The sequence below is a fragment of the Felis catus genome, chromosome A2, assembly GCF_018350175.1.
Source record: "Felis catus isolate Fca126 chromosome A2, F.catus_Fca126_mat1.0, whole genome shotgun sequence".
Classification (NCBI taxonomy): Eukaryota; Metazoa; Chordata; class Mammalia; order Carnivora; family Felidae; genus Felis; species Felis catus.
Genome location: NC_058369.1, coordinates 41,453,494 through 41,478,069, shown reverse-complemented (window position 1 = coordinate 41,478,069; position 24,576 = coordinate 41,453,494). Strand labels below are relative to the sequence as shown.

General features: G+C 37.1%; 1 protein-coding gene across 3 annotated transcripts in view; it reads left to right on the top strand.

The window, feature by feature from the left end:
• The window catches only part of CNTN3 (contactin 3), a 343,653-nt gene that overhangs the window by 126,061 nt on the left and 193,016 nt on the right, over positions 1 to 24,576 (top strand). For all 3 annotated transcript variants that reach the window (XM_023249969.2, XM_023249968.2, XM_023249967.2), the window contains exon 4: positions 5,815 to 5,990. In XM_023249969.2, coding sequence (XP_023105737.2) covers positions 5,815 to 5,990 — 176 coding nt within the window. The remainder of the gene's footprint in view (positions 1 to 5,814; positions 5,991 to 24,576) is intronic.

Here is a 24,576-nt window from a genome sequence, read left to right as displayed (position 1 = left end):
GTCAGAAAAAAGCATGACATTTAAAAACTGCTAATAGTGTGAGCAATCAATATCCAAGAAAAATGTAGAAGTTAGATTTTAGATGTTACAGACAGAATTATAAAAAATAATTCACATCACAATTGGTTCTGTTCTTTCTTGTGTGTTTGCAGTGGAGTGAAAAGGCAGGATAACACATAAGGACCAAAGCCAGGTTAAATCAGTTGGGTCACATTCATATTCTTAACTAAGCACTGAGGCCAAGACAAGGATTGTTCTGAGTGGTCAGGTCAAGTCATGTGAGGAGTGGCCTCTTCAAAGGGAGTGAGGGAGCACTGCTACCAGAAAAAAGCAAAAACAGGTACAGAGAAAGCAGGAATGGCAAACCTCTTTTATTATTCTTGTACCAGTAATTTTAAGGCAATCAGTGATCAATCTGAATGAGGCTATAGCTATGTAAACTAAACAGTTGCTTTTAATCCCAGTGTTTTTTTCTTAAATATGTATGTTTAAAATTTATCTATGAGTGAGAAGAAATGGAAATCTATGTCATAAGACACATCTTAAAAACTTAATTTTTAAAAAACACAGCATTGCAATTTAACTCGTTTATATCTTTGGCAATTATTGCTGAAGCCTAACTAGTTATTTTTGGATAAAGTATTGAATATGCAAATTTAGGCATTCATTCTTTCAAGGGCTGCAATTATTCTCATCACTTCAGTAAACATATTAACAAACATTGCATTTGAACACAAATGCATTTGCTTATTAACTTGAAAGCCACATCTAAAACCACAAATTGCTTCTGTGATTAAATTCCTAATTTTCCTGTCAACCCCCAAATAAAGTATTGCCCGTTGATTTAACAAGTGTTTAGTGTGGGCTTATTTCCAAAACTTAGCCCCACTCCCTAAAGATTTCAGCAAATTATTTTGTTCTCGTCACTTTATGTTGAAGTCTAACGTGTGATGTTTTCTTTTTTTTTACCAGCTTATTGTTTGTATTTCTGTTTTCCTGACCAGATTTTGTGTGATAGCATAGCTAACCTGAAGGACATTAGCTTTGTATAAACAACTGTGAGGTGAATTATATCCAGGGATTATTTTGAAACTACCTGATGTCAGTCAGTTTAGTTAGTTTCACTTTTAAAGGGTGATAGTCTCCAACCTTGTTATCAGGTTCTAGTGAAAGACCCATTTTAGGGCTTGGTGCCTGAAATTATAGTGGCAAGATATGTCTATGATTATGTTCATGGTTGTTGTTCATGCCATTGAGGTTTTGTGTAAGGGTTGCCATATCATCTAATAACTAGAATGGTAAGTAAATAAGAACTAATTATTAAGTAAATGAAAATAAATATGCATTCCTTCCTCATCTTTGAGATGTTTGTTTCTAATGTGGCTGACCACAGGGAGGGACGACTATATGGAGGTTAGTTATGGCTAAGTTACTCCACTCAGGAAACTTCTATGAGACCCTACCATGCACCAGCTATTATGGCTGATGGTGGGAATTCAGCAGTGATTGAAACACTCATCATGCATTGGAGGTCATGCTTTCAAAAGCACCTTTCAACTCTGAAAGTGTAGGCTTTTTGTACTGACTTAACTTCTTACATAAATTCATGTTTGCATGCGCACATACACACTCTTACACAGTTTGTTCTTTGTATTGGAAGGCAGTGATTCTTGTACCCTCAGTCACTGATGTTTTAGCATGTTTTCCAGAAGTAACAGTTACAGTTTTCCTCATGAAAAAGTAGTAACTGCCAGTTGTAATGGCCCCTGTGTCAGGTACCTTTTGCTGTTATAGTCAAAATTCAAAACCTGTTGGCTCAACGGCATGCTTGATGTTTTAAAGAAATTGTATTCAAAAAACGTTCACAGGGAAATTTGCCATAGACTCCCACCATTCTATTGTACAGGCTTGGCCCAACCTCCTTATCCCCACCTGCCCAGTATTTCTCCAGTGAGGACATAACCAGTGCCCTGTTGTGTAGACAATGCAGACATGATTTTAGAAGTTGATAGATCAAATTCATGTTGTCTCAGGCTAGCAGAGTGCACAGCCCAGAACTTCTCATTCCAGCCCTCAGCTTCTACTCATTGGCCCAGAAAAAAATTCACAGATAACCTCCACACAAAGAAATGTGAGGGGATGAGAGCTCATTGCGTGAGAATGAGTAGATTTGTGAAATATGAATATTAAACCATTTCTCACTTGTGGATTCTAAAAGCAAATCCTAATTTGTGTAGAATGAGCATTTGAACACTGGAGGCTGGCAATGAACTTATAAGATCATTCAAGAGTGTTACAACATGATGATTATACAAAGGTGCTTAATCTTGTGACATTTACCACTGAGCTAAATCTACAAGGTTAGTCTGTTTCTAGAGCACAATGTAAATGTTATATGATTGAAATACTGGTATATGCAACCCCAAGAGCCACTGGGCTGTCTTTTCTTGCTCCAGATCACTGCATTAAGCCTTTTGGAATGGAATTTGGGTGCGCAAATGAATTTTAAAACAATTTTGATATTTCAGAAAGATTTTATTCTGAAACTTTAGAGTTTCTCATGAACTTCACACTTTATTCTTAAAAGTGGACATCTGCACCTTTTACAAATTATGTATGTGCAAAACTAAAAGACAGTATCTGTCTCTAAAAACTTCCCAAATTCATGGCCTCAATGTGCCACTCACCCGTCACACTTTATTACTATGTGTTGTTCTTGAACTCTGAGCAGTTGATTACAATTTACTGCAAAGAAAATTAGTCTAATTTGTAGATTTATTGGACACATACTTTGTAAAAGGAGTAAGTGTGTGTATGCCTTCAGTTTTCTTGAAGGTTTCTTATGCAGAAGAAAGTATCAGAAATATTTAGAAATCAGGCTTAAATAGGAATATTTTGCATTGAGAACTTAAGTACACTATTTTCTCAGGATGTGATAATTTTTGGAATTTCAGGCCCAGAGATTCCTTACACATTTCAGAGTTTAAATAAATACAGACCTTTTTAATTCACATACTTTCAGTAAGAGGAAAAATAATCAGTGTTTAACAAGATAACTGAGAACTTTTATATCATCTGGGGATGAAGTCCATTTAATAGTAAATAGTGTTAAGAAGGAGGGAAATAATTGTATCACTTCGTTAAAAGAAAATATTCTTTTGGGTATGTCTTAGCTCTGAAGAGTTTGGTGAAGCAAAGCACTTACTTTTGGCATAGCAGAAACATATTTAAAAGGGAGTAGATTTTGCCTTTTCACATAATGCAATAATCTAGGCATTCAGTCTATGTGATGAAGATCGAGCTAAAGAAAGTACGAAATATTTATGCATGAAAAAATCTTTTCCATTTTAGTTGTTTAGTCAAAGCTTTGGGAAGATAGCTTTCAGATCTTAGACACTTACTGATATAAAGTATTTTCCTACATACTTTATGATATCTTAAATCTTTCCAGCTACTAAGTAGGCAAGAAGAATTGCTTCTCCATATTTTTATTTATCTTTTCAATTTTCCACATAGCCACTGTACCTTTATTATTCATCAGCTAAACACAAAAACACAATTTTCAAATTAAGCCTTCAGACATGTTTAGTCAGGCCATAAAGATTCTAACTCTAGAGCTAAAATCCTCTTTTCCCCCAACAAAGTGTATTTTCTGGGTAACAAAAATACAAGTACCCTTTGTCATGAGAGTCTGTTGTTCAAAAGTGTATGAAATTAACTACATCTTTTCTGAGTTTTTCCCAATGCAAGCGTTAAGATGCTCAGAAGCTTACAAACCATTCATTGCTTAAAAATTCAACCCACCACATGGGGCATCTGGGTGGCTCAGTTGGTTAAGCATCCAACTTCAGCTCAGGTCATGATGTCACGGCTCATGAGTTCAAACCCCACATTGGGCTCTGTGCTGACAGCTCAGAGCCTGGAGCCTGCTTCTGATTCTGTGTCATCCTCTCTCTGCCCCTCCCCCACTCACACTTTGTCTCTCTCTCCTTCAAAAATAAGTAAAAATTAAAAAGAATTTCATCCCACCCACTTGTGATTTACTGTCATATTTATTCTCTGAAAGTCAAACCCAGCATGTGTAGGACTGTGTCTTCCATGTGGTTTGTCTGCATTTGTACCTGCCTGGAAACCATTGAAATGTGGGACTAAACTTATACATTTGTTCATTTCCTATGGCTTCCATCATTAAAACTTTATTATGTATTATTCAGATATAGAAAATGATATAAACACATAATCTAGTGTAATGATGAACATCCATAAAACCACTACTCAACTTAAGAAATAAAGACAGGGGCATGTAGGTGACTCAGTTGGCTAAACATTAGCTTCCATTCAGGTCATGATCTCATGGTTTGTGAGTTCAAGACCCACGTTGGGGTTTGCTGTCATCATGGAGCCTGCTTCAGATCTTCTGTCCCCCTCTCTTTCTACCTCTTTCCTGATCTCTGTCTCTCAAAAATAAACATTTAAAAAAAGAGAAAGAAAACCAAAAACCTAAATTTCCTCGTATTGCCCCCAAACATACCCCACTTTCTTTCCATGAGAGCTTTAAAATACCTTAAAGTGGAGGCTTTTCATTTTCACATTTTAAAATATGTTTAGTGCATTGATACTATTTTATATGTTTTAAAACTTTACATAAATGGTATCAAACTGTATTTTGTGTACTTTCATTTGTGATAATATTCACATTTCATGTCTTTATTTGCTTTCAGAGCACGTAATATGTCCAAGTTAAATATTTTATGTACTAATATAACAATTTTTAGATGACACATGACATGAGTAAAGAACTCTGAGCTGGAATTCAAAAATGAGTACTACTTCTGGTCCAGTAATGAGTTATTTGGGAACAGCTGACATCTCAACTTTTTTATTGAAATCCTCATCTATAAAATGAGTATTAGATTACCCACATTCTCAGTTACAATGAGCAACTGAGATGATTGTTGTTATAATACACAAAAATTGATAGAATTGATAGTATAATTTTACTGTAACAATTAAGTCTTCCAGGAGGAAGACGGCTTTATTTATACAACAGATGTGTTCTTGAGACTGTGGGTTATTTCTGAGTTTTTCAAGGTGAAATCGACTTTGATGCGTCAAGTATTCTCCTCTTTTAAAAACTGTTTTTTCTGTTTAAAAACTCGTGTTTAAAAACCAGCATCTTTTTTCCTTTCTTATTTTGGCTTCCTGTTGTTAAATATGGCTCTGGGGTTAATGCCTTTACCGTTGCGGACCCCCTTGGTGGCATTTAGGGTCTTTTACTGCAGTGTGCCATTTAGGAAATAGCATTGTGATGGCTGAGAGGAGTGGAGAGTGCCTCAGGGATAGGTATTTACCCAGACAAATTGAAATGGATAGTTGAGCACTTATCCAATTAATTTATTAAATGTGCTCAGTCGGTCTGAATAAATCAAAAGAAGTGTGCTCTTTCCCCCCTTCATTGGCAGCATGAGATTGGCCTGAAGTACATGAGATAATTACCTCAACTTTCTACTTCCTCTTTGCCTATGCAGACACAGCCTAAATTTTCCCCCCAGTGAACAGATCATTCTTACCTCTTCAGAAAATCTTGAAAAATCCTTAACGTCTAGAGGCTATTCTGTTGTGCTTTCTACTATACTTTAACCATTTGTTTCCGCTAAGTAGCTGGGCCATGTTTCAATTCAGGTATGCCACCATGGAATAATAAATTTATCGTCCTCATTTATGAAAGGTGATGTTTAAAGTAGATTTTATAATGTGGATTTTTTAAAATTTAAATACGGTAAGAGGGGAAAAATCTTGATATTTGTTTTACAGATGGCAGCTGAATGGAAGTGATATTAATCCGAGTATGGAATATCGCTATAAATTGAACGGAGGAAATCTTGTCGTTATTAACCCAAACAGAAACTGGGATACGGGAAGTTACCAGTGTTTTGCGACAAATTCACTTGGGACAATTGTCAGCAGAGAAGCTAAACTCCAATTTGCATGTAAGTTTACATTTGCAACATCTAGCAAACCCAGTATTTTAAAATATTTAACTGAATTTGGTCATTTTGGATTTCAGAAACAGTACGTGGATTTTATTAATTGGATAAATAGGTTGAGGAGACAAATCAGTATGATCTTTTGGATCTCTATGTACTGTACAAATCAGAGCTTAAAATGCGTGGGGGTGTATTTTCCATTTTGCTATTTTTGTAAGGATTCTGTTTAGGAATGGAAAAAAGAATCCAGTTGAGAATATGTTCATCGAGTAGCTACTCTGTCTGCTACTGCGTTTGAACTGAAAAGAAAATGAAAGAATTGTCAGACATGATCCTCGCTCTGGGAGAACATTGAAATTAGAGAAATTAGAGAATTATGTCTGAGAGATTTGAAAAGATTTAAGGAACCAAGACAATGAGAAGGAAAAGAATCTTATTGACCTCCCTTGTGGTTTTGCCCAGCTCACAGTGACCTTCAGGGCAACCCTCACTGAGGCAGGGCTCTGGAGGCCAGCTTTGTACCGTGTTAATTGGACCTGGGTGAACTTGTGGCCCAACCTGAGAAAAATCACAGCCTTTCTCCAGGGAATTCTGAATTGGGACCAGAGATCTCATTTAGTTTTTATCTTCCTGATAATATCTTATGACTACTTTCTACTTTTTGCTTCTTTTAGTTTCTGTTCCTTTGCTTTAGCTGTATATTTTGTATGTAATGCATCTTAGGGTTACCTTGGTTGTAAGGTTTCTCTTAGTTCTTTACATATACCTCAGTAATTCTGAAATTGGAATGCATGTGTTCTTATAATGTGGTAGTATTGTCTCCCCACAGCCGCAAGCCATTAAGAAATTGATGATGTGTCATTTAATGCATGGCTTATTCTGCAGCTTTCTGTTCTTTATAATGACAATGGTTGGTTTTGCTCCTGATACTATATTCTGCATGCTCTGTTTGCATACTTGCTTGCTCTTTCCATTGTTTTCACTTTGTTATCTTCGATGAACAGTGTTTCTGGCTCTCTGATTTAAAGCTGTACCTTCCTGAGTACTTTGAAAGCTAGATTTTATATCATACAAATTTAAGTTTGCCTTGAAGTTTACCAATTAGTATTGTATATGTTCTTTTAATAGCCAGAATTTTAAATCTAAATTGTTTTTTCAGAGTTACTCCATTTTAAACAATAAGTTTCGTTCCTTTTTTCCCTTACTGTATATTTTGCTGTCCTGGTGATTTCTGTGGTTATTGATTTAAATTGTTGTTCTGCCGTTTTCATAGAGGGGTGTGCGTGTGTGTGTGTGTGTGTGTGTGTGTGTGTGTGTATACACATACAGGGCAAGCATATATATTAGGCACTATGTATATATGCATGTATGTGTGTATATACTAAGTATGCATATAATATTTTTCTCATGAATGATTTAATATGTGCATATTGTCTTTAACCAGAATTTTGCCAGAATCTATGAGGTATCAGTGTTTTTACCTAGTTTCAATGCCCGCCATGAGACCTCTTCCCATTCTTGCATTTTTATTTTTTTAGTATCTCCATTTTTAAATATTTACTATTTAATAACTCACATTTAAAAACGGATCTAGGGGCGCCTGGGTGGCGCAGTCGGTTAAGCGTCCGACTTCAACCAGGTCACGATCTCGCGGTCCGTGAGTTCGAGCCCCGCGTCGGGCTCTAGGCTGATGGCTCAGAGCCTGGAGCCTGTTTCCGATTCTGTGTCTCCCTCTCTCTCTGCCCCTCCCCCGTTCATGCTCTGTCTCTCTCTGTCCCAAAAAAAATAAATAAACGTTGAAAAAAAAATTAAAAAAAAAATAAAAACGGAACTATATATCATTCTATTTTAAAATTTATTTTGAGAGTGCACGCATGTGTGAGGGGCAGAAAGAGAGGGAAGAAAGTATCCCAAGCAGGCTCCGTGCTATCAGCATAGAGCCTGATGCAGGGTGAACTGTGAGATCATGACCTGATTTGCAATCAAGAGTCTGATGCATCACCAAGTGAGCCTCCCAGCTGCCCCTGCTTCATCGTATTACATTTTAAAGAATGTCATTATATTGACTTGAGTATGAAGATACCTTCTGGTTAGTACAAAGGTTGAATCCCCAAACTGCCAAAGAATTCCCATATGGTGTCCTATTGTCTTATGGAGTTAATGTTGCTGAACACAAGTCTGAGATCAGACTCACTTCTGTTTCTTGGGAGCTCACCACCACTTCCTTTTTTGTTGCTTTTTTGTCTCACTTGGTTGCATATGTGATAATTTTTCTTCATCCCTTTAGTTAAAAACATGCATATTTCTAGCATACAGCAACGTTTAGCTCTTTTTAAAATTACTTTGCTTAGAATTTGAGTTATTATTATAATTGCATGTTTTGTACACAGTTTAGGAAATTTTCCTTCTTTTATATCTTTTAGTTTTATGTTTGATTTACTCATATTTAAAAGGCACTGGTACTCTGTATACTGGATTTTTTTTGTCCTATTTTTTGAAATACGTTTTACCTCAGGCTGTTCTTTCCTTTGAATTTCTGTTCTTCATTCGATGAGGCCACATCTATTTGTTTGTATTCTTTTGAGGATATAGTCAGTTTTCTGAAATGCTCTTTTGGATCTACAGGCAGTGTTTGTTCCCACTTCCATTTGGTGTTTTCATTTTTATGCTTAATATTTTAAATATGCTCTAAAGCAAATTTCATCCAAACTCTGTTTTTATCAACAGATGCTATCAGTGGATTACCCTGTCTCTGTTTGCTTTGCTTCATGCAGAGGTCAGATTCTTTGCTCTGATCTATAGCAGAATGTACAATTCCCAGTCTAATTCCCTATTTCTAGGAGTCTTTCACCAAATATATTGTTCCTTTTATGCAGTGATATTTTTCTATTACAGATTTTTTAAAGATTTTTTTTTCAGTCTCTCCTTCATAGAGAGTATGGCTTGTTTGGAAATACCTCTGAAATTATATCATGCCTCTTCTAGTCTCCCTGTCCAGTACTTAACAGGCCAAGTGGGATAAAGTTGTTAAGTCTAGGATTTTATTTACCCTACTTACAAGCTAATAAGTTAGCCTGCTGCTGTTTCACTGATGGTAGCAGAAGACACGATATTCCTGGATCAGTGACAGAGGGCTTTATTACTCACAGCTCAGCAAGCAACATGCTTCCTTACCCTCAAGTCCCACAGAGGTGTTAAGCTGTGGCTGGAAAGATGCTGCACACACAGCTGAGGAACACTGGGCTTAGAGACCCCGCCTCTCTTATAGCAAGCAGTAAGCAACCTGCTTTTAATCCTAGAGAAAGCCATTACCTTATCCTTCCAGGCTGCTCTCTGCAGCCACATCCTGAGAAAGACCTTTCAGCCTTGGCACACCCAGCAAAAACTTGCAGAGAAGCTAACAGCACATGGTTGATTGCCTCTCCCAAAAAGGGTTGTCAGTTTTTTGTTTGTTTGCTACGATCCTTGAGTTTTTCACTTGGGTGCACACTATCAGGATACATGTGGTAACAGCCTCACATACATTCTTGTTCTGGTGCTTGTCGTGAGTTGCTTAGCAGTGTGGGTGTACAGGGAGTCTTTGGTTTGCTTTGGTTTTGCAGTTTGAGGAGGGGACAGTTCATAAGTGTTTTTTGGAAATAGACAAGAAGGAATTTTGGGTATTCTTCGCTTAATGCCATGTTAGATTGGAAATGTAAAAGATGCATTTTTAAAATGATACAGTTGAGATATAACTGGTATCTTCTGGTAAAGAGACCAAAGACAGTGGAAAAAACAGTGGAAAATATTTGCTAGATCAGAGATTTCAAACCACCAGTTTTAAAGAAGCCTCGCTTTGACTTGGTAGCCTTGAAAGGATGTGGTGCATTAACCGAAGATGGAATTAGGATCAAGACCCTTGTATTAGTAAGATGCTCATGACTTCAGGGGATTTTGACTGTTTTTGCTGTAGACAAATGGATGATAACTGGGTTGTCACTGAGAAACATTCAAATTGTTCACTATATGTCTCCTCTCTTGATTATGTTTGCATGGTTAGTGATACTTTTTGTTTCTATTAGTATGGAGAAAGTATTTAAAATGTGCTTCATGGATAAACGAATATATGAAAGGATAGTCAATGCACCACTTATAACACTGGGGAAAATGCAAGGAAATGTAATCTTAATTTTCAAGTTGCTTGGAAATCGTGTTTGTAATAAAATGAAAATGAAAAAGGTCATTCTTAATTTAAGAGGTCTCCTTTTTGTAGCCATTCTTAACCCTTTCCGGTAGATTATTTGTGGAATAGTTAAAAAAATTCTGTGGAAGGGAAAAATTTGTAAAATGATGCAGTGTTTGAGTTATAGATTTCTCAGTTATTTGCTATTATGTGACATGTGTATAATCTTTGATATGTGTTTAATATATTTGAAATTTTTTCCAGATTCTTAATTCCAACCACAGCAGTTTAGGATAGCAACCCCAAACCCCCAAATATCTTTGCTTCATTAATACTCAGTTTTATTTGTCTTATTCCTGAATTTCTTATATTTCTTTATTACAATGTTTTTATTTTGGTCATTTTGTGATGCATTATATTTTAGTCATGAATTATGTTAGACATGCAAATAGTAGGGAGAAATTGGAAAGAATTTCAGTGTAGCCACCAGTTAAGATTTAAAGCATTTGAAGTTCAATTAAACCTACCTGCTAACTCACCCTGCTGACATTTCCTTCACTGGCCGCTCCTCTCAGTAGTGATTCACTGCTGTAAATTAAGTGTGGTTTTTATCCTTAGAATGCACATTTGTTTTTCTAAGCAGCAGGCTAAATTGTTGTACCTTTTTAATCTTTTAAACTTTTATATAGTGGCATCATACGGTATGCATACATCTGCAACATTTTTGTCCCCTCAGCATTAGGTTTTGAGTGTCTGCTGCTCTACATCCTTGCCAATGCTTGTTATTGTTCTGTTTTTTAATTTGTGCAAATCGGATGAATATAAAATTGCGTTTCACTATGGTTTAATTTGCATTTCTGTGATTACAATGACGTTAAACTCCTTTTCTATATTTGGTTGATCTAGATTTTTTTCTTTTTACTGTATGATAGCCTTTTTTTTTTTTTACAGTTCTTTGTATACTTTGGATTGATCATCTTTTTAGTGACTAGTTGTTTTTTTCCTTGAGTCTGTCAAATGATGAACAGAAGTTCTTACTTTTGAATTAAGGTATCCGTCTCTTTATAACCTGTGTTCTTTTACGAGTTGTTTAAAATTTTTTGTCCCTCATCCTTAAATGGTAAAGACATTCTCCTAAAGGTACTTATAAATGTTTAATGTTATGCTCTTTACATTAAGTATTTAATTATCTGGAATTGATTTTGTATATCATAGGAGGTATAAGTACCCATTTATATTATTCCAATATGGGAAATCAACTTTAGCAGCCCAGTTGATTGGAGTCCATTCTTAACCAACCCAAGTGCAACATGTGGTCATTGTTTCTGGCTTCTTTGGGCTTTTGTGTTTGGAGAATCGTATTATTGGGAAATAATGAGAATTTTTGTTGCCTTATCAACACTGCTCTTTCTCTAAGAGCCTAATAGAGTGTTAAATTAATAGTTTGATGGTAGATATTCCTATCTTGATCCTGATTTTATTTATTTACTTTTTTAATGTTTATTTTTGAGAGAGAGACACACAGAGAGATAGAGAGAGACAGAGAATGAGAGGGGGAAGGGCAGAAAGGGAGACACAGAATCCAAAGCAGGCTCCAGGCTCTGAGCTGTCTGCACAGAGCCTGATACAGAGCTCAAACTCACGAACCATGAGATCATGACCTGAACCGAATTCGGATACTAATGGACTGAACCACCCAGGTGCCCCTTGATACTGATTTTAAAGAGAATAAATTAAGAGTAACATTGCATCATTTGATAGGACATTTTCTATGGATTTTGTAAATACTAATGCAGATCCTTTTCAGGTTAGTTTTTATTATGAATGTTTTATTCTTTTAAGAGCTTTTCCTACTTTTACTGAGATATTCCTTTTGTTTTTCTCCTTTAAACTATTAATGTAGTGAATATTTTTTAATATTAATCAAACTACTATTCCTGGGTTAGTTTCCTCTTGGCTTTTATGTAAGTTTTTTAAATACATGGATGCTAGTAGGTATTTGCCAACATTTTATTTTGCATTTTTACATATATATTCATATAGGAGATTTTCTTTTTATTTTCTCTTATACTGTGCTTTCTTTGGCTTTAGTATCAAAGTTATGTTCATCTCAAAAAATGAGCTGGAGAATATTTCTTATTTTTATATTCCCTAGAAGAATGTAAGAAAAATTTGAATTATATATTCCTTGAATAAGAAGTAGAACTTACAGGGGTGCCTGGGTGGCTCAGTCGGTTAAGCTTCCTACTTCGGCTAAGGTCATGATTCACACTTGGTGAGTTCAAGCCCTGTGTTGGGCTCTGTGCTGACAGCTTGGAGCCTGAAGCCTGCTTTGGATTCTGTGCTTCCTTCTCTCTCTGCTCCTCCCCTACTTGCACTCTGTCTTTCTCTCAAAAATAAATGAACATTTAAGACAAATTTAGGAAAAAAAGAAGTAGAACCTACAAATAACAACTGTTTTTGGAGTTTCATTGAGGAAAAAAATTTTTGAATGCTTATTTTTTTAATTTTTTTTTAATTTTTTTGAGAGAGAGAGAGCAGGAGAGGGGTAGAGGGGGTGAGAGAGAGAGAGAGAGAGAGAGAGAGAGAGAGAACCCTAAGCAGCTTCTGCTCTGTGGATGTGGAACCTGAGGCGGAGCTCAATCCCACCAACAATGAGATTATGACCTAAACCGAAATCAACAGTCAGAAGCTTAACTAACTGAGCCACCTAGATACCCCGAGGAAATATTTTAACTATTAATTGAATCTCTTGAATAGTTACAGGAGTAATCATATTATCTTTTTCTTTATGGAAAGTTGTGGCTTCACTAGGAATTTCATCCATATTTTTATATTTTCTAGTGCATTGGCAAAAAGTTATTTCAGAACCTTTCCTTGTATTATTATCATTCTTTGATTTGTATGTACACTCCCTGTTTCATTGTAAGTATTATTTTACTCCTCTTTTTAATAAAACTTGTCAGAACTTGGCATTATGTTCGCTTTTGAATCTTTATATGTCATTCATTTTATTTTTATTGTTCTTTCCAAATTCTTAGATTATTTTATTGTTCTTTTTTACATCACTTAATTTTTATATGGTTAACTTATTACTTTCTTACCATTCTTCTGTTCTCATATAAATATGTATGGCTTTAAATTTTCCTGAAATCAGTTTTAACTGCAAACCAGAGTTTGACATAATAGCATATTTATTATGTTCATTTCTATAACTGTTATAATTTCATTATGATGAATGATATTTCTCTTGGATCTGTGAGTTTATCAGATTTGTGTTTTTGAACTTCCAAACATACAGAGTTTTTCTAGTCACCTTTTCTTACTTGTTTCTAACCTAGTGTCCCATAGATCAGAGCAGTGTTCTCCATATGTTCAGTGGGTTAAAGTTGTTAATTTTGTTGCTGAAATTATATTATCTCATTACTGCTGCTTTAGCTAAACAATCAGTTTCTCTCATATGATAGTGGATTTCACAGTTTATCCTAGTATTTCTGTATTTTTGCTTTGTATATTTAGTGATTTCTTGATGCATAAAAATTTATAATCGGAATATTTTTGGTCCACTTGAGGTAACCAACTATCTTTTATTAATTACTTGCCTTAGAATTTAGGTGTTCATATGCTAATATTGCTTTCTAATTCATTCTGCGTTTTTTGTGTGTACTTCTCGTATGGATTGATTGAGAATCTCTTCCCCACTCAATAACATTGGAAGTTATACACCTTATCTATTTATTTCTAGTAATTGCCCTAGAAATTTCAGTATGCATGTTTAACAAAGTCTAAAGTTAATTCAATATTTCTAACAATAGAGTATTTTGCAGTACTTTAAACTATATTGTCCTCCTCCAAAATACTGAAATATTGTTGACAAATATTTTTTGTTGAAATTTTTAATGTCATCAGTTAGACATTACTGATACAGTTCCTTGATTTTCCAGGTTTTTTTTTAATGTCAGAAACAACATAAGCATGTATAAACCTGTATGTACTTTTATTTGTGTCTGGTTTTAAGGAAAACTTCCGGGGGACCTGTGGCTCGCTGCCCCTCCCCCACTTGTTCTCTCTCTCTCTCTCTCTCTCTCTCTCTCTCTCTCTCTCTCTCTCTCTCAAAAATAAATAACCATTAAAAAAATTAAGGAAAACTTCAGGCTTCTGCACATTTCCTCTTTATGTCTCCTTTCCTAGAGGAAACTACTTTCAGTTTACTTTTAAGCATTGTTTGACCATCAGCTCTGAACTGATGCCCTAATACTCTCAGAGCACCACCTTGCCAACCACAGCAATGTGAGATTGCCTTTGCATAAGGTTTGTGAAATCCAGCATTTTAAAGTCATAACTCTTATAAAAGCACAAAATTAAAAATGGGGAAATCGACATTACATCCCACCTACTGTACTTTGACTAGAGAGAGTTTCAAAAGAGCATAAGCCTGTCAGTTTTCTGGCCCAGCCATCATCCAAACCTCCAAGGTAAGTAAACACTTCACCTGCCTTTGTTTGAAGCTGGGGCGGGAATTGCGGGGGGGGGGGGGGGGCTGAGAAAAAGCTAGTTGCCAATTGATTAATATTTTCATATGCATTGTCTTAGGGCATATTATCAAAGGATTTTATTAGATCAAAATTTGAAATAGGTCACTCTTCAGTGTTTACATGATGATGACTTTGTAAATAATGTTTAGAGCTGAGATTCGTAGCAAAGTATAATTACTAATTATTTTTCTTTCATGCTTAATTTTTCTTTTCCCACAAATAAGTAATCTTGTTTGTTTGTTTTACTTTCTTAATTTTCTATGGTTTTATGCTTACGTCATCCAAAACTTTGGCTAGTTTTCTGAATGTCCTCTCAGATATTGAGATGCATCAGATACCCTGTCGGTTTTATCTTCTCAGAGAAATCTGTTCTGGAGGTCTTTGGAGTGCTCCCATGTAAACTAGCTTTTTCCTGCACATCAGAGGCCGGAGTGGCTTCCTGACATCTCACTTCCTCTGTGTTGGTATTTGTTGTTTTAGAATGCCATATTCTCAAGTGTCCTAAGAAAGGATGAATAATATCTATGATTTTTTCCAGATCATGTGTTCTAGAAATTCTTTAACGGCATACTTAATTGAGAGACTCAGCCTTCTAGGGATTTGATATTAAAAATGATTTTCCTTCAGTACTCTGAAGATATTCTCCTGTTATTCAGCACCCAATGTTGCTGTTGAGAACTCTGATGCCACTTTGATTCTTTACATAGAGGGACCTGTTTTTCTCTGGAGGAGGTTTGTAGGATTTTCACAATGATTTGATTTTTATGAGTCAAATTTTATCTAACATAAACATTTTTATGTTAGATAAAACATATGTTAGATAAAACATAAACATATCTAACATTTTATCTAACTCTATGGATCCTTATAGTTTTAGGACATCAGCCCTTTACTTCTGAGAGATTTTATGATTTCCTCTTTTTAGTTTTTTCTGTTTTCCTTTTCACATACATTGTTATTTGCATTTTGGATAGCCTAGCATGGATTGCTCCTCTCCTCTCTTCACTCCCCGACCCTCACTACCACTAACACCCACACACAGTTCTATCCGAATTTATTTCTTTGGGCTTTTATCTCTATTTCTTGGTAAATATTTTCAACCTTTTCTTTGAACACTTCTACTGAATTTTTAATATGTGCTGTCTAATGTTTGCAATTGAAGATAATTTTTGTACTCTTAATATCCTCTATATCTTTTTTTGGTTCAGTAGTTGTAATATCTTTTCATATACATATGAAGATATGAATGATAGATGGTTTTCTTCCTTTGTTTTCTTCCCCTATACAAAATGTTTTTCCCAAGTAGCTTTGTTTCTGTTTTATGCTGGTTGGTTTCTGTCTTTCAAATGAGAAATTGTCTTGCAGATATCTGGTTATTTTGGGTTATTTGCACAGGCCTAAAAGTGGGGAACCAACACCCTAACAGAAATCTCCAGTTTCATGGTGAATCTTGTCGTTTTGAGGTAACCATATTGTTGCTCATTTCATTGGGAGCCCCTTAAATATCAGTGCTTTTAGTTCTTCCCTTTTGAGCCAGTTAGATTCTTCAGAGGGGAAAAGAATCCAGTCTTCCCCCTGGTTGGCAATAACACTGCCACTAGTGTTCTAGGAGTGTGGTGGGAGAAGAGGCCTTAGAGATTGCAGTATCCAAGGTGCATCTATTTATTTCGTCCACCTGTTTTCTCACAAGATGCTTCCCAAGATCAACCGAGTAATGTCTACTTAAGGCATCCAGTGTTTCATCCTCTAGAGAATAAGCCCCTTCTCTGTTGTGGAATGGGACTTCCTTGGTTGTAGGTGGGCAGACCAGAAATCTGGGTATCTGCTGCTTAAAATTTTTTATTTTACCACCCCTCCACTTCCTTTCCTTTTCCAGATGTGCCTGCTACCTCCATTCCTAAGGGTTTTGAGGATTCTGCCTGTCAATCTGCTCATTTCGGGGATTTCCTTATTGTGAGCCCAAGAGTCATCTTTCTCCCATTTTGTGAAACCAGTTAACACCATCACTTCTGTTTTCTGGCTTGTAAAATTTTAGTACACTTTGCTATTCTGTTTCCCTGCCTTCAAAACATACCTCTATATTGCAAGTAGATCCTAGCTTGGAGAATATCTCCAAGGAAGAGAGAAATTAGATATGTAGGTGTTTCTCTGGAAGCCTTACTGTTACTTCACGCAAATCAGTGTTTCTTTTTTAGATTTACTCACACATTTACTATTGCTGTTGGGCACCCGCTTTCTTGCATCTGGACTCATTTTTCTTCTTTGAGACCTCTATTAGAAATCTACTTAGTATGTTTCTGTAGGTGATCAGTGCTATTTTGTTTTCTGTCTCCCCCCATTGGTCTGAAAGTGCGTTTATTTGCCCTTGTTCTTCAGACAATAATTTCACTGCAAAATGTAGTGTTAAAGACACTCCTAGACTGGAGCCAGACCGCATGGGTTTGAATCGCATCTCCACGGCTTGTCAGCCTCATGACTTTGGACAAATACTTGACCTGCTTGCGTTTCTAGTTCTTCAGCTGCAGAGCAAAGCTTAACGGTGGAATTTACTTCACTGGGTGTGAGGGTTAAATGAACTAAAATGTGTCAAGCCCCCAGAGCAGTGCCTACCACAGAGCGCATGCTACCTGTGCAAGATCAGCAACTGTCATTTTTATACAGTTGCAGGGAATGATAACTGGATCTTGGGATGCATGTCTTATGACAACTGAAAATTTTTTAGCAGATATCTTCCAGATTCATTTATCCCCATGGCAACTCCACTCCTTCTCATTTTCTTTTGAATATATTTTGAAACTTCTCATTCTCTCCTGCATCTCTGTTAACTTGCCTGTCTGTCAGGTTTTCTATCTCCACATCTCTTTGCACTGTTCAGAGTTACTTACTTCTTTCTAGCCTTTACATCACTAATTAATCTCTGCCAATTTACTGTTAAATAATCCTTTGAGTTTTTACTTCTAGTGATTGTATTTTCCCTGTCTAGACATTCTGTCTGGCTCTTTTTTCTATGTTCCTGTTCTCTATTCAGAGCATCTTGGTTTTTTTCTGATGGTTTGACATGCAACCCCATTTTTTTCTTTATTATTTTAATGGTTTAATGTCTTAAGTATTTAGGTATTCTTTCATAATGTTTATTAGCTCAGGACATTGCCTGTGTGAACCTGTGATTTGTTGGTCTGTTGGGAATATAAAAGTGCTCCCATTTTTTAAAAATAGTTTTTTTAATGTTTATTTCTTTTTGAGAGACTGAGAGAGACAGAGAATGAGCCAGGGAGGGGCAGAGAGAGAGAGAGGGAGACACAGAATATGAAGCAGGCTCCAGGCTCTAAGGTGTCAGCACAGAGTCCGATGCAGGGTTCAGACTGACAAACCATGAGGTCATGACCTGACCTGAAGTCGGACGCTTATCCAACTGAGCCACCCAGGTGCCCCAAGAATCACTTTTTAAATAAAAGCCCCCATAAAGTAGAAACTACTAATAGAGAAGTTATTTCAGGTAAAACTTAAAATTTCAAAGGTCAGTTATTTTAGAGTATTATTTATATTATGATTAATGACTTGTATGTACATTATGAGAAAATTACTTTTCTCCTCTCTATATTATATATTTTGTCTAATTGTGCAAAGAAAGGGTAAAAGGCATTTTAGTCTTAGTATACGTGCTGCTGAAGCCAGCACAGGGAAATTTAGTCTTTGTTTTTTAATAAGAAATTTATTGTCAGATTGATTTCCATACAACACCCAGTGCTCATCCCAACAGGTGCCCTCCTCAATACCCATCATTCCCCTCCCTCCCACCCCCCATCAACCCTCAGTTTGTTCTCATTTTTTAGAGTCTCTTATGGTTTGGTGCTCTCTCTCTCTCTCTCTCTCTCTCTCTCTCTCTTTCTCTCTCTTTTTTTTCTCCTTCCCCTCCCCCATAGTCTTCTGTTAAGTTTCTCAGGATCCACATAAGAGTGAAAACATATGGTATCTCTTTCTTTGTATGACTTATTTCACTTAGCATCACACTCTCCAGTTCCATCCAAGTTGCTACAAAAGGCCATATTTCATTCTTTCTCATTGCCACGTAGTATTCCATTGTATATATAAACCACCTCTTCTTTATCCATTCATCAGTTGATGGACATTTAGGCTCTTTCCATAGTTTGGCTATTGTTGAGAGTGCTGCCATAAAAATTGGGGTACAAGTGTCCCCATGCATCAGCACTCCTGTATCCCTTGGGTAAATTCCTAGCAGTGCTGTTGCTGGGCCATAGGGTAGATCTATTTTTAATTTTTTGAGGAACCTCCACACTGTTTTCCAGCTTGGCTGCACCAGTTTGCATTCCCACCAACAGTGCAAGAGGGTTCCCGTTTCTCCACATCCTCTCCAGCGTCTATAGTCTCCTGATTTGTTCATTTTAGCCACTCTGACCAGCGTGAGGTGATATCTCAGTGTGCTTTTGATTTGTATTTCCCTGATGAGCGACATTGACCATCTTTTCATAAATAATTTTTGATGTGAATATGATCTCCAGTAGAATTTTTGCCTACCCAGGCCAACATGAGACTCTCTTTAGCCTTGGGTTAAGGAGTGTCCGTACCAAGAAGATTTTATTGCTTTTTCCAGGAACCTCAGGGGTATAACCAAGATAGGAACTGTTTTATGTTACTATATTGGTTCTGGGTAACCTAATGTGAATAGTCAGTTTTCACTGTTTATGGTAGTTATCTTCCATAAAGTCACTGTTATATTCCTGCAAACCTCTGGTCACAACATTATCTTCAGCCAGTCAATTCATAACCTTGTTTTATGTATGTTTCTGTTTAAAGGAATCTTGCGGAATGTACAGTGTTGATTTATTAACATTAAACTCATGGTCAAGAGCTCTATTATTCATGCTCAAACAAAGCTTTTCTAACAAACATATTTTTCCCCCTAAGGCACAGCACAGTTTCCTTATGCATAAGAACATGAGAGATTTCAGCCCTATGCTTGGGGTCCATTGAAACCATGAGGTCAACCAAAAGCACACAAGCGCAAAAACCATGGCATTAAATATACAGAAATAAAGGATGCTTGTTTACAGTATGAGAGCTGAAACAAGAAGGCAGAGAGCATTGCTTCCTCAATTTCAATTGGGAATGTGCACAGGGTGTGACTCAGACTTGTCAACACTTTGTGCATGTGTTCATATGACCGCCAAAGTACTGTAAATACTGATTTGGGGGTTACAAATAGATTTTAGGGAGTAGGTGAACTTACAGACATGAAATTCACAAATAATGAGGGTCAACTATGTTAACTGCACAGGAAATCCCGAACCATGTGAAGTGTTAGGTCCCACATTGTGAATTCTTCATTGAAGTGTCTCTGCCCTGCAAACCCCTCACGGCCACCACAGACCCACCCTAGGAGAGAGAGGACAAACTAACTCCCTAGTCCTTTCCCTCATTCCAGGGATGGGTTTAGCCATCACTGCAGCCCTGCAGACGTGCAGCTGTGTGCGAAAGGGCTTATCTCCAAAATGCCACTTCCTAGACCCAAAACCCATTTCTGTTTTCACATGGTCCGTTCAAGCCTAATGCTCTCATTGCCCACACCCTCATTCCCAGCAACCCCAGCATAAGCTCTAGAATTAATTGCTCTGCTTTTCACCTTCTTTGCCCAGCTATGCATCCAACTTCATTTGTGTTGTAACAAACGCTGCAAGGTAACTTGTAGAACTAGATGTCTCCTATCATTTCTTATGCTTTTTTATAATTCTGTTCAATTTGGTCACCTAGGATGATAATGTAAATGAGTGAAATAAGCTTGGTGTAAGCAATAAGAATTAGTAGGGTCTGAGATGGGCCGGAGATGCTGGCGTGCTTTTCCTAAAGGGAGTGCTCACTGCTCACTTCCCTAGTTTTTGTCATTTATTTATTTACTCCTAACTTCGTACTTCCAGCATGGACCTGTCCCCCAAACTTGTGGCTCAGAAAACCACCTGCCAATTCTGCTCTGGATATAAGCTGACATCTCAGAGTTATATTTCCAAACCATAATCTTTTTTTTTTAATTTTTTTTTCAACGTTTTTTATTTTATTTTTGGGACAGAGAGAGACAGAGCATGAATGGGGGAGGGGCAGAGAGAGGGAGACACAGAATCGGAAACAGGCTCCAGGCTCCGAGCCATCAGCACAGAGCCTGACGCGGGGCTCGAACTCACGGACCGCGAGATCGTGACCTGGCTGAAGTCGGACGCTTAACCGACTGCGCCACCCAGGCGCCCCACCAAACCATAATCTTGATTTTCCCAGAAACCTTGCTCCTCTCCAGTGTTCACCACTTTGATAAAAGACACATTTGTTTGTTTTCTGGGTTAGTTGCACTGATGTGGCTGTTATCTAGATGTATCAGTGGGACAAGGTGAGTTTAGGATTCTCCTACCCCACCATCAGGACGAGCACGAAGTAACGTCTAGAATTGTTGAATCACAACATTGTACACCTGAAACTAATATAATTCTGTATGTTCATTATACTCGAATAAAAAAATGATAATTTGATGCCCATGGAAAAAAGACACATTTATTGCATTGTTCAGCCCCAAAAGCTGAGTCATCTGTGAGCTCTTTTTCCCCTTATTTACCTTCCACACATATTCTTTAATCTGTCCTTTTAGTTTTACCTTCAGAGTATACCCAGAAGCTGACCACTTTTCATTCTCCATATTGCTGCCATTCAAATGCAAGTCGTGTCTGCCTCTCACCTTTCTACTCCACATCTCTTCCTAGTGCCACCTACCCTCTCCCGCCCCTGCCCGCACCACTGCGCACAGTGTTCTGTTCTCCACCCAAGAAGCAGATTGATTCCACACTTGTCAAATCAATCTCTTCTGCTCAAACCCCAAGCGGTTTTCCATTAGAATAAGAATAAATCTCACTGATTATCTTGGCTCCCAAGGCCTTCTCCTGCTTCCCATGTGAGATCTCTTACTGTTTCTTACTGTGTCTTTGAATGCAGCCCCTCTAACCTTGTCCTACCTTACTATGCTAAGAATGCCCTCACCTCAGAGCTTCTGTCAGATCTGTACAGCTTGCTCACTTCATCCAGGTCACTGTTTTAATGTGAATTCCTAAACAGACAACTGAAAAGCAAATCCTTTCGATCCTCTGTAGGTTCACCATATTCTTGATCCTTATCTGACATTGAATGCGTTTTTAGTTTTCTCTTCCTTACTGTACTGAAAGACTTGTTTTTCATTGCTACATCTAGAGTCTGACGGAGTGCCTGGAATGTAGTAGATACTCAGTAGTTGTTTAGTGAATGATGTAACGAGTGAGGAAATGCAGGAACGCTGTTACCAAAGCTGAACACTTTTCAAGATAAACAGGAATCCATTCTGAACATGAAATGTCTTAACTTTTTAAATGTTAGAGACTAAGTTTTTTTTATGAAAACACTACATGGGCCAATTCTGTCTGCATCAAACGAAACAATTCTGAAGGCCAGATATCACCCAGGTGTCCCCAGTTAGTGACCTGTAACCTAGATGCTGAGAGCAGAGACACTGAAATTAAAAGGATTGCACTGGATTGTAAATAATACTACTTCATTCTCTTAAAAAGAGAGAAGACATTGTGTCTCCTGAGCCCAGAGTTCCTTTTTTTCCCTTTTTTTTTCCTTTTTATACTGCTATCCATTATCCAGTCTTTGTGTAAAACAGAAATTGACCATATCGCTCCTACAAAGGATTACTCTTTCCTCTGCCAGCAGAAAAGGTAGCACATTTTTCACTTTTCTTAGATTGTAATCTGTAAAAGCACATTGAGATTTGGAAAAAATAAATTTGAAGAAAGATTAAACAAATGTAGAAAATTTTAAGGATGAATCAGAGTGCTGGCAGGATCTGAAAAGAGAAATTACTAAAGACTAATTAGCTTAAACTGTTGTGCTATAATTAGTAGGAGCTTAGTTTGCTGTGCGTTACAGGCAGTGCTATTTCTCATAACTAAATAGTGCAGCTAAAAACATAAAGTTCATCTTTGAACATAATGACTTTGATGAAGTTCAGAGCTGCTTTGCTCTGATGGTCTAAAAACAAGTTAAATTTAAAACAAAAGGCTGTAACTTTAACAGTTTACCATTCATGCTGTATGAATTTAAAAAACAAAGCAAAAGTTTCTAATCAAACATAATACTCTTCAACCCAGTCACATAGGAAAGTTGTGATTGTTTTAAAACTAAGATTCTATAGAAGTCAACAATTTTTCGGTAACTTCTCAGTGTGTTTTATGCTTTTCCATATAGACGGGATATATTTGTTCTTTGTCTTTTGAATCATAAAAAATGTTTTAATTCGTGAAATAACTGCAGGTTTCCAAGGAGATTTAATATATGACAATATTGTTTCAGGGCCTATGTTTTGGGAGGAAATCTTGCTTGAGAAGATTCCATAGACAAGTATCTTAATCTAATTTTACCCACTGATTCTCATGCCTTTGAGATGCTTATATATGAATGAGAGGGATGATGTGATTGAAGCACCTATGACCAACATGTCTGAATTAATCAGAAAATTTCCAATCCATTGTCCCCTAAAAGCATATGGACGTGAACCTTCCCCAAACACTGTCTTATGTTAGACTATTGGATAGTATAGCTTTATCTCGACCATTGAGGTTATGTTGGACTTGGAATCTTTATCACTCAGATCTTCATTACATGGGGCTAGCATGGGACCCTGATTCAATCAGGTGGCTCAATCATGACAGCAAAGCATCCAGACGTAAAGAAATCATGTTTTTAATGTTTATTTATTTTTGAGAGAAAGAGTGTATGAGCAGGGGAGGGGCAGAGAGAAGGAGACAGAGGATTTAAAGCAGGCTCTACACTGACAGCAGAGTTCGATGCAGGTCTCAAACTCGTACCGTGAGATCATGACCTGAGCCAAAGTCAGTCACTTAATCAACTGAACCACCCAGGCCCTCCAAGAAAGCATTTTAATTGTAGATTTCATAATAGCAAGAGCGAGCCACCACAAGAGGTTCCTGAGACCCCACGAGCAGAGTTCATCCATTTATCCAATGAGCATTTACTTAATGAGTATTTGCTATTGATAGACATTTTACAAGATTCTGGGAAGGATCTTATTTTCATGGAACTGAGGGTCTGTCTAGTGGAGAATAGAATTTCAGCAAATTAATTCAAAATTATACACTAACTGTGACAGTTCTATAAAGGAAAACTATAGCCTCCCCTTTTCCCCCTACTGTCTTTGGTGCTTGAAATTCTACAATTCAGTCTTCACTGTTTAGCCTTAAAGAAAATGAGGTGAAAGAGAGCTCAATATGACCTAGACATGAGTGAAGGTCAGCACACTATATAGTCAGTGAAGGGAAGAATGGCATGTGGTGAGGTGACAGAAGTATTTGCAGGGATAGTTTGTTCGGGTTCAGAAAAGCTATCTTAGTCCAAGCAGCCAATACACAAGGTGACCTGTTTGGATTTATAAAGATCACATGGCTGACTTCTTTGTAGCAATTAGATTGAAGGGTGTAAGAAATGTCAACAAGGTAACCAGTAGGAAACTATTATTTGTGTTTACACAGCTGATGATTATTGAGGGGGAGCTGGTGTTTCTACAGCTTGAGGTACAAATGACATCACCTGGTAAGGGGTTGGATGTGAGGGCTGTAGAATGTTTTTCTCATAGGCTTGACTCAATGGTGGTACACTTCACTAAGATAAGCAACATTAGAAGACCAGGATATTTGGGGCCTTGGATGGTAAGAGGAGGGGGAATGGGAAGATCACGTGTTTGTTATTAAGCACACTGATTTGATGGCATATCTGTAGGTCATCTGAAAGGTATCTTTTCCATCTGTTTTGGTAATAGTAGAGTGATGGATGAGCAGTGTGTCGT